Source organism: Artemia franciscana, chromosome 5 (assembly GCF_032884065.1).
Source record: "Artemia franciscana chromosome 5, ASM3288406v1, whole genome shotgun sequence".
Lineage (NCBI taxonomy): Eukaryota > Metazoa > Arthropoda > Branchiopoda > Anostraca > Artemiidae > Artemia > Artemia franciscana.
Window position 1 is genome coordinate 53,380,599 of NC_088867.1, and position 16,799 is coordinate 53,397,397.

General features: G+C 35.0%; 1 protein-coding gene across 1 annotated transcript in view; it reads left to right on the plus strand.

The window, feature by feature from the left end:
- Positions 1 to 9,200, plus strand: part of LOC136027595 (MMS19 nucleotide excision repair protein homolog) — a 122,018-nt gene extending 112,818 nt beyond the window's left edge. The window contains exon 15 of the mRNA XM_065704988.1: positions 9,029 to 9,200. Coding sequence (XP_065561060.1) covers positions 9,029 to 9,142 — 114 coding nt within the window. The 3' untranslated portion in view covers positions 9,143 to 9,200. The remainder of the gene's footprint in view (positions 1 to 9,028) is intronic.
- Positions 9,201 to 16,799: the final 7,599 nt, after the last annotated feature.

Sequence of the window (16,799 nt, forward strand, 5' to 3'; positions counted from 1 at the left end):
CTTGACCGGATAATTCCATGCTGTAAAATCACAAAAAAAGGCTTCGCACATGATTCTTAATAAATGTCCTACTTTTGCCAGAAATCCCAAGAAACCACGCGGAAATTAAACATTTCACAAAATTTTTTAATTCGCATTGTGGCAAGTCAGCAATTTCGGTTGAACGACGAAATTTTGGCGTGAATTTAATTACTCCTTCCTGTTTATACCTCACGGAATCGTAACCTTTATAAGATTTGTAGTCCCCCGGGAAGTGATGCTAAGAAAAAAAAAGGTAAAAAACTAAAAAAAAATAAAAAAAAAACTAAAAAAAAAGGAAAAAACTGAAAAATAAGCTAAAATAAAGGTAAAAACCAATAAAAAACTAAAAAGAAAAAAAGGAAAAAACTAAAAAAAAATTTCATCTAAAAAACTAAAAAAAACTAAAAAAGGTAAAAACTAAAAGAACTAAAAAAGAAAAAAATAAATGACGACACTCAAAGAGAAAGCGACCAGGACAAAAGGAATGTTCGATTAGCAATCAACAAAGCACCGGGACACAGGGAGTATAAATGACGACCAGGACATAAGTAAAAAAAAAAAACTAACAAAACTAAAAAGAAGGTAAAAACTACAAAAAAACTAAAAAGAAAAAAAACTAAAAACTAATAAAAAAACTAAAAAATCTAAAAATCTAAATAAACTAAAAAAGAAAAAAAAAGGAAAAAAATAAAGGAGAAAAACAAAACTAAAAAACGAATGTATATACAGACCGGTACACCGGGATACAAATGACGACCGGGACACAGGGAATATAAATGACGACCGGGACACAACTACAACGGGGACACCGGGGGAAACAGGGGGATATAAATGACGACCGGGACAAAAAAACTAAAAAGAAAAAAAAACTAAAAACTAATAAAAAAACTAAAAAATCTAAAAATCTAAATAAGCTAAAAAAGAAAAAAAAAGGAAAAAAATAAAGGAGAAAAACAAAACTAAAAAACGAATGTATATACAGACCGGGACACCGGGATACAAATGACGACCGGGACACAGGGAATATAAATGACGACCGGGACACAGGGACACAACTACAACGGGGACACCGGGGGAAACAGGGGGATATAAATGACGACCGGGACAGGGAATGGTCGATTAGCAATCACCATCAACAAAGCTCAAGGGCAATCATTAGAATCATGAGGTATAGATCTGAATACAGATTGTTTTCCCATGGACCATTATATGTTGCATGTTCAAGAGTCGGTAAACCTGACAATCTATTTATATGCAAAGACAATGGGACAGCAAAGAATGTTGTATATTCGCAAGTTTTACGTAGTTAAAACCATATATATATATATATATATATATATATATATATATATATATATATATATATATATATATATATATATATATATATATATATATATATATATATATATATATATATATCTATATTCACAGGTGGGACATAGGGACACAACTACAATGGCGCGTAACTATTATGGCGCGTAACGACTTACGCGCGCGGGGGGGCTTGGGGGGGGGGCGAAACGCCCCCACCAACTAGGTGTTGGGGTGGCGCGAAGCGCCACCCCAACAGCTAGTATATATATATATATATATATATATATATATATATATATATATATATATATATATATATATATGTTTTTAACTACGTAAAACTTGCGAATATACAACATTCTTTGCTGTCCCATTGTCTGTGCATATAAATAGATTGTCAGGTTTACTGACTCTTGAACATGCAACATATAATGGTCCATGGGAAAACAATCCGTATTCAGATCTATACCTCATGATTCTAATGATTGCCCTTGAGCTTTGTTGATGGTGATTGCTAATCGACCATTCCCTGAGTCGCCATCGTCATTTATATATCCCCCTGTGCACCCCGGCGTCCCCTTTGTAGTTATGTCCCTGTGTCCCGGTCGTCATTTATATTCCCTGTGTCCCGGTCGTCATTTGTGTCCCGGTGTCCCAGTCTGTGATTTCTCTTTGAGCGTCCCGGGCGTCATTTATATTCCTTGTGTCCCTGTGTCCCGGTCGTCATTTATATCCCCCTGTGCCCCCGGCGTCCCCGTTGTAGTTGTGTCATTTATATTCCCTGTGTCCCGGTCGTCATCCCGGTATACATTCGTTTTTGAATTGGTATATGATGAAATAAATTTTTAATTTTTTCCCTTTTTTTCCTTTTAGTTTTTTTTTATTGGTTTTGATCTTTTTTTAGGTTTTTTCTTTTTTCTTTTTAGTTTTTTTTTTACTTTTTTTATTTTTATTTATATTTTTTTAGTTTTCTTTTTCTCCTTTATTTTTCAGTTTTTTTCCTTTTTTTCCTTTTTTTTCTTTTTTAGTTCTTTTAGTTTTTACCTTTTTTAGTTTTTTTAGTTTTTTAGATGAAATTTTTTTTTAGTTTTTTACCTTTTTTTCTTTTTAGTTTTTTATTGGTTTTTACCTTTTTTTTTAGCTTTTTTAGTTTTTTTTTAGTTTTTTTTTTTTTACTTTTTTTTTAGTTTTTATCTTTTTTATTTTTTTTATTTTTATTTTTAATTTTATTAGTTTTCTTTTTCTCTTCTATTTTTCAGTTTTTTCCTTTTTTTTAGTTTTTTTTTAGTTTTTAGTTTTTTAAGTTTTTTTCCTTTTTTTAGTTTCTTTAGTTTTTTTAGTTTTTCGGCTTTTTTATTTTTTTTATTAGTTTTTAGTTTTTTTTGTAGTTTTTGCCTTTTTTTAGTTTTTTCAGTTTTTTTTTTAGTTTTTAGTTTTTTACCTTTTTTAGCCTAACCAGGATTTGAACTTGGGACCTTCATTCTCCGTTCTGACACCCTCTCTCACCGAGTGACTACTCCAGCATGTTCATTTTGGTGTTTTAAATGGTATATTATTAACCAAATTAATGTGTTTTACAATATACTAAGCATCGTCATAACAAAAATGATGGCAACTAATTTCATGACGTCAGCCGAAACATGACGTCACCTGATCCATCCACAGATCCACACACAGACAACTTATTTTTATATATATATATATATTATTTTATATTGAATATGCTTTTTGTTGTTATGTATGTAATGATATTTTATTATTGAAATGATAATAGTATATAACTAATTAAATATAACTGTAATAATGTAATATAATAGTATTTTTTCAATTTTATTACTAAATTATTCTTTAACTATTAAATATAATTTTTTTTTATATTCTTTAACATAACCACATATATCTTGGGAAAATTGGGAACTCATTTTCTTATGAGAAGACATTAATCTGTAGTTACGTAGTTTTGATTATAGCTGATACCAGATTAAAAAAAAAGACATATGTATGAAGCACAAGCCCATAAGAAGTTTAACCTGTTTGCCACTAAGTAGCATATTAAGATTTGCTTTTTTTAAGGGATCATTGGCATTGGGAATCCACTAATGTTAAAGTTTTTATGGACGAAAAGTATTATCAAATCATATTAGTTAGTGTTTGTTTTTAATTTTGTGGCTGCATTAAAGGAAATCTGAAACTCATAAAACCTCATAATTTCGAAATAAACGCCCACAAAATCTTGGAAAGATCGCATTTTTTAAGCATGATCAGACTACGGGGTATTGGTCCAGGGGTAACAAATGTTTTAATTCGAATATCTATGGTACTTTAAAGGATTCTGTAGGTCATATACTAGTATTGCAAATATCATCAGACTTATTTATTGGCTTTTTAATAAAATTATAAGTTAAGTTGATAAGCTTATTATTCAAAACTCACAAATAAATAAGTAAATTGAACACTACTTTCGCGCTGGAGAAAACCAATGAGGGTTTGGTGTCGCTTGAAAATCCCCGTAACAACTTACCTATTAACTCAGCTATTTACTTAAACCCTAACTATTTAAACAAAACTGTTATAAATAAACCAAACATAAATAAACTCTAACCTATATATATATATATATATATATATATATATATATATATATATATATATATATATATATATATATATATATATATATATATATATATATATATATATATATATTCAACTCCCCCTACACTCTCCCACCCTGTCCTCCCAATCCCACCTTAGCCCCTGTCCATCCTTACCTTCCAAGCCCCCTTACCTTTTCAGCTTCTCTTCCTCCCATACCCAACCTTACATCCATAATAAAATTGAGCGAATTCCCCCCAAAAAATAATCTTTTAAATTATTTTTAAACTGAGGTTCGTGTTCCGCCGCCCTAATGCTGAATGGTAGCTCATGCCATACAGATGGACCCAGATGTTTCATTGAAAATGAAGACCTGGTGCCATGACGTAAACCAACAACTATATTATCACTTTGCCTAGTTCCACGATTATGCAGGTCACTATTAATTTTGTAAAATCCCTTTAAAACATTCGAGGTTAAACCATTCATACACTGAAACACAAATACTGTAGCTTAGTAATCTCTTATTTGACCTACATTAAGGAGTTTCAGGGACCTAAACAAGCACTGGTGCCATGTACATCCTGGACATACCCGATTGTTCTAATAGCTTTATTTTGTATAACTTGCACTCTTCCATAGTTGCATAAGAAGTTACTGCTCCGCAGGAGGCAACCGTATGAGATATGTGGATAAACGAACGAACAATATATAGTTAGAAGTATTCTTTGAGGGAGAAAGAACTATAGACGTCGAAGTATGCCTACCCACGGGCACTTTTTGATGAAATTACGTCACTGTAACCCCCCATTGCACTTCCTGGCTGAAGGGCCAAGAAACGGAGATCTGCACCGCCGGTACGGACTGTAAAGTCTAATGCCGTATCCTTTACCTTTATCTTACCACTGTAACATTTCCATGCCAAATATCAATCAAGGTAAAATCCAAGGGAGCGGAGATGATCAACTTCTTGAACTGGATTACACACATAAAGTTACCTGACCAGACACATCCATCGGTGTACCAACTCTACAGAACGCTATTAAAAATGTCTTGCGAACATTTACACACAATAGACTTAATGAAGCGAAAATCTCGAGCCTTTCCAGTGCCATATTCGCTTTTCTCAACAGGTCCTTCACAGATAGGCAAACATAGTTAAACGGTATCATCAGCAAGCGAGATCTCACACACATCTTTCAAATAAAGACGCATGAGATCAACATAGATGAGCTTAAGCAGCGGATCTAACACTGACCCTTGTGGAACTCCACACGTCACTGGAAGTGCTGCTTAGCGCACATTCAACACTACTTTGAGGGATCTCCCTGTGAGATAACTTTCAAGCCACTTTAAGCACTTTCCGCCAACACCTAACGACTCCATCCGATATAGTAGTGTTTGAAAATCAACCGTATCGAATGCTTTGCGAACATCTATAAATATAGACAAAGGCGTTTCACCTCTGTTAATTGATTCCATAAGTTGTTGCAAAGCATCCGACGTTGAGTGCCCTTTGCGACCTTTTGCAAAGCTTCAAGTCGGCAGAACGAACGAACATATTGCACTCTGTCCAGTAATCCTCGTGGTTACACTCACAAGCGGGTATAGGTCATTCGACATCACAAAATAATCAACATTATGATTAGACGAATCAAGTAGGTTAAAACTAAAATCACCCATAACAATATGACTAGCTCCAGACGGTAACTTTGAAATCAGCTGACTCATACCTCCCACGAAATCATCCTGGTGAGCTCTGATCAGCTCATGCGCTATACTAATTATATTCTGTCTCCCATTAAATTCAGTTTCGGTTGAAAAACTTCAAGCCTACCCTCAATCCATATACTAAGATCATCCCTTTCCTTATAATTCAACCCATTCTTTACAAGAAATCCCACACCACCACGACTCATCACCACTCGGTACTTAAAACGAAGATCATAACCTGGAAATTAATACAGTGAGAGAGATTGGTTCGAACTAAAAAATGTTTCACATAACCCTATAATGTCAGAAGAGGAAGAAAATTTTTCAACTAACTCCAAAATATCCAGGTAGCTTGCAGTGACGTGGACATTCCAAAAACATAGTCGCAGACTGTTTTGATTTATATCATAGAATAGAATAGAATAGGTTTTATTTGCACAATCTCTCGTAGTCATAAAACTAAATGGCGGTTGTGCTTACAAAAAAGAAAAAAGGATTAAATCAAACGACAAAAAAAAAAAAAATCAGAAGACAAATAGTTTAAAATCAACAATTGTTATACTTTGATACAAAGAAAGGGATGAATGAGTTGGAAAAACGATTTGTGCGTGAAGGAGGTGCTGCTAATCTGTCAAATTTCTTCAACCTAGTACTTCGATGTTTCACTAAAACTGGTGGTAGTATCGATCTGTATTTATCACTTCTGAGAAGATATTGGCCAAATTCAAGAATCAAACTGAGACGACGCTCTTGAAGAGAGGGAATTTGTAAAGTGGATAATGCTAACTTATATTCGATAAAAGCATCGCACAATATTACTTTGACTGCTCTTTTTTGTATTGACTCAAGCTGGTCACTTAGGTAAATAGTGTTATTGACTTGTGGGCCCCATACGGGACATGCATACTCTAAAATTGGTCGAATGTAAGTAAGATAGGCTATCCTTAGTTGTGTCACTGAAAAACCAAATCGACGCATTAGTATAAGTGTCCGCATCGCACTATTTGCCTTTTTGATAATTGTATCGACATGGAGGCTGAAAGAGCAGTCGATGCTAAACTTGACACCAAGCACTACTGCCGAAGATTCACTAGGATAAGGAGGAGGAGGGCACACAAAGTCTCTCTTCAGGGGATTAAAGCGAAGGATTTTAGTCTTTCCTTCGTTGATTTGGAGGCTGTTCGCAGTACATTCATCTTTGAAGTTTTTGATTATTTCGTTACAGAATTGGGGGACAGCCTCAGACTTCTCAACAATGTACTTCAGTAGGACTGACAAGTCGTCTACATACTTAAATCTTTCTTCATAGCCGGAAAGGATGAAATTTATCACTGCCAAAAACAGTCATGAATGTACGGCAACCGAATATATTCATTCTCCCCCATAGGCTTTAGCTCAACAACAGGTATATCAATATTGCCGGCAATACCTCTTGATAAATTATCCTGGAGATGAAATTGGTCTTTGCTCAGACATTATCATTTTTCACATGAAAGAACAAAAAATAGCACTTGAAAAAAAATAATAAAAAAAAATAAATAAAATAATATAAATATTGAAAGCACCATATAAAGTCATCAATTGACCAGATGCGCCTGATTGGAGCAGTCTCAGTTTCGCGCACGAAATTATGGCTTTGGTCAGACCATGCACTGCGACGTCCAAATTTATCTCTTGAAGCGCTCAAAAGATCGCGCTTACGTTTCATAAGGTTCTCAGCTACAAGTAAGCCTAAATTGCCTAAATTGGCTGTATCTTCTATTGTCGAATATTAACTCTGGGTCCTACTGACTTTTATTTTTGAATCAATAATAGTAACCGTGCATGCTTTAGTGTCCTATATACCCCCTTACGGTCTTAAATTTGCAGTAGCCTAACCGATAAACTCTTGTTATAATATCTGGAAAAAAATTACAAAAGAAGCAATATGTAGACTTTACATATAGACTAAAGCAAAGCGTAAGCAATAGCGCAAACAGTGTCATGAATATTGTGTCTTTCTTATTCCTATCCATGTTAAAAATTTTATTTTTTAATCTAGGGTGTCAAAGCAACGCTGAATCCTCTCCTTCAGTCAAAAATCTGCTTCTTCGTCCCTTAGTCTGTATTCACTAACGAATTTTGTAACGAGCATATTATGCCATAAAAAGTGGTATGGGGAAGTTATTTTCAAGCTGTTTTCTTAGGCCCGTTTGAGGCTATTGATAATGTTCATTAGCTTTATGTGAAGCTCTTCATTGCCAAGCTGGTATTCTTATCAAGTGGCTACTGTGGCGGTTCTGACCTTTCTTGTGCTCTGTGTCCCTCTCCAGTCTCCTACAAATTTTTAGGACAAATTTTAACACAATTCTCATTATTAACAAAATGATTTCCAATTTATTAATCAATTGATAATTATTCTTTAATATTTTTTGTAATCATTTTCATTTATTAACTGATTCCTCTGCTTTATTTTAATAAAAGTAAAATTTGTAAAGTTACAAAATGATTATAACCGTTAGATTATTTGTTCGAAATTTTGTGCCCTTAGAATTTTTGCGCCTGGGGTTAAGTTGCTCCTCTGTCCTCTAAGACAGCTTCTGAGCAGTTAAATAAGTCTAAGGTGACGGTTAAAGCCTACTAAACTGACAGAAAAAAAAAGCAGGTCGTACTCCTTTGTGAGGATGTGTTCGCATGTCTTGGGCTTATGGCAAGAAATAAAATGGTGCTCTCCTGCGAGCACAGGAGAGCATAATGCTCCTCTACTGGCAACCAAAAGGCGTCCGTCGCCAAGGAAAACGAAAGAAAACGTCCCGTATGTTGATGAACGTGACAGAGGAGCCCTCCAGACGAGTCTCTCATTCCAGAGTGGGAAGACATATATGCAGCGGCTCACACGAGAGAAGATTGGAGGCTACTCACCGAGGCCCTGTGTGCCTCCAGAAGCACAGGAGGAACTAAGGTCTAAGTTCTCCTGCGAGCATCCGAAAGCCAACCGACACAGACCATTACCCAACATCATATGACTGTTCTTTGGTCATTCATTTTATACTTCTATTTGGTTTGTTCTTGTCCCTCTTACAAAATGAGAGCAGTTTATAAGGAGCTGCGATAAGTTTTCAATTCTTTACTTCTATGCTTGTGTGTTTCTTGTTAATTGAATTATTGTGCCGAGAAACGATTGCAATTATTTATAAAATGCAAAATTTTACTGGCCGCCAAACAATTCTTTTCTTTTTTTTTAGCTCTGAACCAAAACACGATAGAACCAAATGCTCGCCCACATGAACAGCTTTTTCATTAAGTAACAGGAAATTTTGGCTGAAATTTGACTTCCTTTGACTTTGAAAAATCGTAGTAGAAAATTTGTCTCTAACTTATCTAATTTTGGTTATTATTTCAGGTAATCCGTGGGTTGATTCCTACTCTTGGTGATAAGAAACGGATTGTTCGGCAGGCTGCTGCTGAAGCAAGGAATGCCTGGTTTTTTGTATCTCAGCCAGGGAAAAAGAAATAAATTTTATTGATAGTTTGATCGGTATTTTTTAATTTGAATAAACTATTATCAACACTTACGAGCAGGAACTGATAATAAAGTTTTCTTTGATTGTTTGAAAGCCAGTTCTTTCTGATTAGTTTTCAGGTTAAAGTTTTTTCAGGATCGTTTAGCTTTAGTTTCCCTCGGCATTCTCTGAAAGTTTCAACATAATACCCTAAACTGTTCTGGAGATATTATCGAGTCAGTTTTTTGACAAGCTGGATTTACATAGTGTCTTTAGATATAGGTTTCAATATACCATGGAAGTTTTAATGTTGTGTCATTAGTCATTCGTGAAATATTCTAGGTGCTCCCTTTTGTTAACATGGATGAGTGTAATGTCTTTTGATTTAGATCGACATCCCCCACAACATTCCCTTAAACATTGAATTCGCTGAACTTAGCCTCTTTGGACATTCGGGATCAAATATGACTTCTTTCTAAGTAACAAAACCTATATATAAAAATTTTTTAACTTCCGTATATTTACAGCCCTTGCCCTTGGGGCTGTTGCGCTTATGTCATCCCTGTTGGCATAGTCACTGGGTCTTCGGACTATTATGAACAAAATGGCTGTCTCGAAATTTTGTTCGAATTCCTTGGGGTTTAAGTGGTGATAAATAAAAAGGAGTTTGTGTGGGGGGAGGGGGTCTGGTTACCCCCCCCCCCTCCCTGCCTCCTTCAAATTCTTTTTACTATCAAAACGTACACCAGAAATTTTAATTTCCAATCGAATGAGCCCCTTCCGAATTTTCTATGACAACTCGTTTTACGCAGAGTGACAAAGGAAAAAAAAACAATACAGTGTGGTAATGATAAAGATTAATAATAAAAGTGTGGAGTAGTCATAGCATATTTTACAAGTATTCAAGGACAAATAGTCATATCATGACCGCCTCACAATCCCATTGTAGCATAACTTTGTTTTGTATGTTCAGCGCTCTTAGGTTTCTGAGTCTGCTTTTACTGGCATATGAGCGATTTAACTTGAATTAGGTTGCCAATTTGGAATTAATTATTATGAAAATTAAATTAACGGCCTACATTCTATTTTGAACGATTTCTTTCATAATCTATCCTCACTGTTTTTTTGTAGGAACTAAAAATCCCACAGGAAAAGGGCTTTAGCTTCTTTTTTTTCGTTGGATAAAGTAAAGAACGAACCCGAGTTGCAACCGATGTCATCATAGAGTTTTACTGTAGGCTAGCGTCATTTATGGTTATAACCTACGATTATTATTCATTTTCATAATCGATTTTTTTCTTAATCTATCCTAACTGTTTTTTGTAGGAGATATAAATCATCCATAGGAAAAGGGCTTTAGCTTTTTTTTTTTTTTTTTGTTAGATATAGTAAAGAACGAACCCGAGTTGCAATCGATGTCTTCATAGAGTTTTACTGTAGGCTAACGTCATTTATGGTTTTAATCTACGATTATTATGTCATTTTCATAATAGATTTCTTTCATAATCCATCCTAACTGTTTTTTTGTAGGAACTATGAATCACACATAGGAAAAGGGCTTTATCTTCTTTTTGTTGTTGTTAGATGTAGTAAAAAAAAACCGACTTGCAATCGATGTCTTCTTATAGTTTGACTGTAGGCTAACGTTATTTACGGTTGTAACCCACGATTATTATGTCGTTTATTATCTTGGATATGAAGATGCAGTTTTCAGCCAAAAAAGTTATTTTATTTTCAATATTATGTTTCGGTACATACAAAATGAACTAGATATAGCAATTTCCTTTAAACTGGGTATTTAAGTAGCTTTCTATGATGCTCCAGGACCCTTTTAACAGCAGAAAAATAAAACGAAAAGAAAGATAACACATCAGTGCTAACCATGCAAAAAAGCGATTTTCCTTATTGTCCAAGCCATAGGACTGTAAATTTCCTGAAAGGGGCTTTTAGCCATGCCAATCCCAGTTGTGTAGTTGTGTTATGTTTCCATCGGACCCAATTTTTTAGGGTTTTCACAAGGGCCATATCCAGCAATTTTTTCGAGGGGGAGGGGATACAAAAGGGTTTTTCCGGGGGTCACAAAAGGATTTGGGGGGAGGTGGTTAAAAAACGAAATGAAAAACGCGCCAAAAATAAGTTTATATTTATTTTTGTTACGTTTTACGAGTCAGACAAAAATTTTGGGGATCTCCCCCCCCCCTCGATACACCCTTGGGTTTCAGGCTATTTCTAAAATTACCTTAATTTTATTTTCAAAATAACATTTTACTATTAGGACTAATTTTGATACTGGTTACCATTCATGAATCAGCTAGGAATGACATTTTTTTTTCACTTCTAGTTTTTCTCAAACATTTTTTTGATTTTTGGGTGCTATGCGCCAGGTTAGTGTTGTAACTGGTAAAACTGGTCACGGTAAAATTGGGTATTTTGCGTAATTTTTTGTACCCCCATAAAATTTGTGTTTTACATATTCTACGTAATTTACATATTTTACCTATTTTACATACTTTACCGGTTTTTTTAAGTATTTCACCGGTATCTTTCATATTTTGTGACGTCTTGTTGTTTTCATAGCACAAAAGCGCAAAGAGGCTGGCATAAAAAGTATGGAATATGATTTTGTTTTGTGTATTGCTGTTTTCCCCGGTTTAAAAGGCCATCTGTCTGACTTAGTCATCTTGTTATCAGAGCGGTAAAGTGTATTATAGTACAGATAATTACAATATTAAAAGGGTAAACAGTAGCTGAAATAAAAATACATTAGTTGTGTGAAGAAAGGGCTACAAGCAAGATTGACATACGACAAAGAAGAAAATAAAACTAAATAGCCAAGGAAAATGAGGTTAATGCCAGCCAGCGGATAAAAAAGAAGAAGAAATGGTAGAGGCAGATATTTCGTCAGGGACTTCAGCCCAGTCGTCTTTAGTGCTCAGAAAAAAGAAGGAAAACTAAAGTTTTCTATTAACTCTAACTGAGGAGGAGAAATACTAAATCAAACAAACCAAAAAACCAAGCCAGAATAAATGAAAGACTCAGTTCGTGGTAACCCGGCTCAATAGTAACCAAACTCTAAAACACGGAATTTCATACCAATAGATACATCAAAAAAATCGTATGTTTATACTAATTTTAAATATATAAGTTTCATCAAGTTTAGTCTTGCCTATCAAAAGTTACGAGCCTGAGAAAATTTGTCTTACGTGATAGGATCTTTCCAAGCAGGAATTTTTATAGGGGAAGAGAACTTTTCGTGAAGTGGCGCCGGTTTTCCAAGCATTATTTAAAAAAAAACGATTAGAAACTAAATATAAAAAAAAAAAGTCAGGAGCAACATTAAAACTTAAAACAAAAAGACATTATTGCGTATATGAGGGGGTTCGCCCTCTCGTCAATACCTTGCTCTTTACGCTAAAGTATTTTCCGTACTTTCAGAAGAGCTATTTACTCCAATTAAACGGTCTTTGTGATTCAGGGGTCATTCTTAAAGAATTGGAACAAAATTCGAACTTAAGTGTAAAGAGCGAGGTGTTGACGAGGGGGTGAACCCCCTCATATCCGTGATAGATTTCTATTCGTTTTAAGTTTTAATGTTGCTTCTTATTTTCAGTTGAAAAAAACTTGTTGTTTGTTTTTATTTTAATCACCGATTAGATCGAGCAAGGGATCTCTGATTAGTGATTGACTTACCTTGTCTACTAACGTAATTTCCATTAAAAGTGTGTTCAGATGATCTAAATTTAAACTGAAGGATTTCCTTCCTAAAAGATTGTAAAAAGCCATTTGTTTCAGATATTAAGTTTCTCATAAAAAAGAACTACACGACCTTGATTTTTAGCAATTTGAAAGGTCAGAAGCAGAATCATTATCTCACTTGTATTTTAAATTTCACATCTCAGAGAAATCTTGTGATCATGCCATTTTTACTCTGGGAGCCGAATTTCGCTCCCCCCCCCAAAAAAAAAAAAACATGACGGAATATTCCCCCTCCCGTGCTGTCCCCCCTATTTTCCCCTTGGATGATTCTGGATTTTCATTAGAAGTGAGATCAAAATTTGTACTCTTCTGTTTAAGTCAGGGACAATGGTATTACAAAACCTGTAGTAAATATTTTTTTTCGCTAGAGGCACTTCATGTGATTGGAGTAGTCGAATAAGCTTTTAAGGGATCCGTCAGCCTTTTAAGGGAGTCCTTCTCTAAGATTTAGTCTCAATTTCAACCAATTGCTACCGAATGAGTTATTACTGACTACAGTGTCTAAAAGAAATTCTTATTCTAGTTTAACGGCCTAGAATTAGCTCTAAGGGAGAGACGATCGGAGAGTTGAGGGAGAAATAGATACATAGTCATTATGATTGTATTCAGGACTTTTGTTTGGTCGGGGGGGGACTTCGGAACAGGCACGGTCACTTGAATCGGAGTCTAAGTGTGAAGGAGAGGAGCTAGACTTGCAAGCAAATCCTATGAAGACAGTCTTACTGACTTTGAAAGTGACTGAATTTTTCGCTATTATGATCCAGTGCTTAGTCAATGAAAGTGTTACAAACCTCTTTTTTTTACTTGTATTCGGCACAAAAAAATGAAAAATAATATGTAAATGATATGAGGAGTATGACTGAATACGGCTGTTTAAATATGCAAGGCTATTTGAATAACATTTCTTAGGTCTAAATGTATAAAAAGTGACTAATTTGATTTTACTCCCAAATAATGGCAATTTTGTTTTACAAAATGGATGTTCGAAATCAAGCACTGTTCAGAGGTAGCCTATTACCCTAGGCACAAGATTACCAAAGGGATAAACTAGACAGTTAATTAAATTGAAGAAACTCTAGACGAAGGCTAGTAATGAACGAACTACGGCCCTTGGCAACCAAAAATTAAAAACCGCCTTTAAACACGATATTTTGTGAGAAAAAACTGTCATTTCTAACCAATTCCGGAGTGGTAACTATTATCTCTGTTAGTCTTAATTTTAAAATGTTTTTGAATTCAAAATATGGAAATTTTTAAAACAGCCTGAAACTCCACAAAAATGATTCAAAGTGATTTAACATTTGTTTCTTCTTTTTTGAGACAAATAATTTTGAGACAAACATTTTTTGAGTCTAAATTAATTGATTTTGTTACCTGCTTGTGTAAAATTTTGCCAAATGTATTTCTTGGCAATATGACGCCCCGATGGTTAATTTCCACCTTGAATCGTATTATTCACAAAAATATGATATATTGAAGTAAAAGGTTCCTTTTTTACAAGACTTCATCTTCATATGCAGGAAGAAACAACACAACTATCTTTTAACAAGTGATGATATAAGACACTTGTCTTTTGAAAAGCTGCTTTTCTGGTGTATTATTTTATGTTTAAGTGATTTGGCTACCTTACTTCCTTTGGTTTGATCTTTACTAGATTAAATAAAAAAAAACTACTTTTTGCGACCATTGAAAGGGGTTAGGTTAGGATAATGAAACTTTGATTGATGAATCAAGGTTGAAAAATTCACTCTGAGACGGCATTTCCAAACTTCCATGTTAACCCCCTTATGATTTCTAAGTCATAGAAATATGCATATTTGACACCGTGACCTATTGAAATTTTGGCAAAATTCTAGTTTGGCTACTTTTTGCTATGTTGGAAAGAGGTTAGCTTAGGAAAATGAAACTTTTGGAGATGGGTCTACAGTTGGTTCCAGGTCCCAATTTATACCAGCACTTGAACTGAACTAAACAGATGACAATTTCACAAAAAAAAACTTTAAATACTTCTCTTAGGTTATCAACACATCTACCGTAGGTTAGGGCGAACAGGTTGCTAATGGAATGAATGAATATTCTTTGACCTGTACCAGCTCTGCAATTCTACAGGAAGGGGAATATTACTATGAGTGCCAAGTAACTGGGAGTGGACCTTGTTCTCCTAGATGTCTGATTAAAAGTGTTCAGAGTTATACAAAACAGATAAAAAAAACAGGCTCCTGGTGACGTTTTTGTTTTATTTTTGCTAATCACACTGATTTGTAGGTACATCTTTGCGCAGGAGAAAAATTTAAGGACAAATTGGGCAGACAACTGAATATGTTGCTACTCCGGTTTTATATTATTGGAAAGCAATATAATGACCTGGCCATACCCAACGAGGGTGCCATAACTGTACTGACCACAATAACTTGGAATTTTTGCAGCATTCTATAGGAATGGAAAGCCCTCTTTTTGTTGTCCCAGTACTGAGGGACTTAACGTTGGGGGATTCCAGTTACTTGAGACTGTACCATAAGGGTTCACCAACTGACAAACCATTTTAGAATAACTTCCCATTTTAAGAGATTGAACAGCAACTGTTGACAAACCTTTCCCGAGCCAATCTTCACTTTCACTTAGTTGGACATATTAAAATATAATAAGTATTCACTTTAGTCTCTCTTTCTTAATTATACCTCTTTTTAGGTCTCTGGCAAGAAGGATTTACAAGAAGACTTGTCAGATTTGAATGAAGCATGTGAAATAAAAATGACGAGAGGTAGAAAGAGAAAAGAATATAAACAAAAATATTTAAAAGAATTGGAAAACAACAAAGGATTTGCTGGTTGGTTAAGAAAGAAATCTAATGAAGAATCGGCTTGGTGCTCGGCATTCTCAGTCAAATTTTCATATGAAGAAGGGAAAACGATTCGAGAAAACATTTCAAGTCAGAGAAAAACAAGAAGAACCTCAAAGCTTTAAATTCAGTTCAAAAGCCTATAACTCAGCTCCTGGGATTTGCATCAAATGATGGAGTACAAGATACAGAGGTAAAAATTGCAGGATTTATTATTGAAAACAATTTACCATTTTTGCTCGTTGACCATTTAGTCCCATTGCGGAAAAATTGGCAACATAAGAATGTTGCTGATAAATTACGATTGGTTAAGCAGAAAGTGATGCCAGGGCCTGTTAGTGTATTTCAAGGGCATGTGTTAGTTTTTCAAACGAGAATTTGGACACAGAAGTGGATTTAATTGAACTTATGGAATGCCCCAACGAAACTGAAGAAATGTTGTTTTCAATACTGAGGAATTCTCTTCCAGAAAAGGAAATGACCGCAGATCCTGAAATTAGTTTGCACTACCTCCCTCTCAAAAATATTTACCCCGGCTTAGATGTGGCAGAAGAAATTGCCAAGTTGACCAGTGATGCGAATACTAGCGATCAGCCTGATGACAAAAAGGAGAAGCTAAAAGCCGAGACTTAAAAAATGTATTTGTTTGCACGTGAGTTTTATAAAGAAGCTATCGGTCAGATACAGAAAAGACGTTTCGACGGTTCAGTTTTGACGGTGATATCTATTAGGTAGTTCGTTTTATTGAACACAAAACACCAAATCACTAAGCCCCCCCACCCTTGGCCCATATTTAAGACGCTACTCAGTACCAGGGTGGTCGAGAAGTGCCATTGACAAAAATGGGCGGGAATATTCCGATAGTGTCTACTATTACTACTACTAGTAACAACTCAGTGCAGCAAAAAGTCTCCTCAGACCAACGCAGCTACACGCACTCTTTCTCCTTTTTGTTTCATGTCAATGATGATGAAAGAGTGACTGTGACAGTCTTGGACTATTGGGATTCGGCTATCAGTTCGAGGGATCACCGTGGAAACAAACGGTGTCCAAGCTTGACAAAGTTTGAACAACAC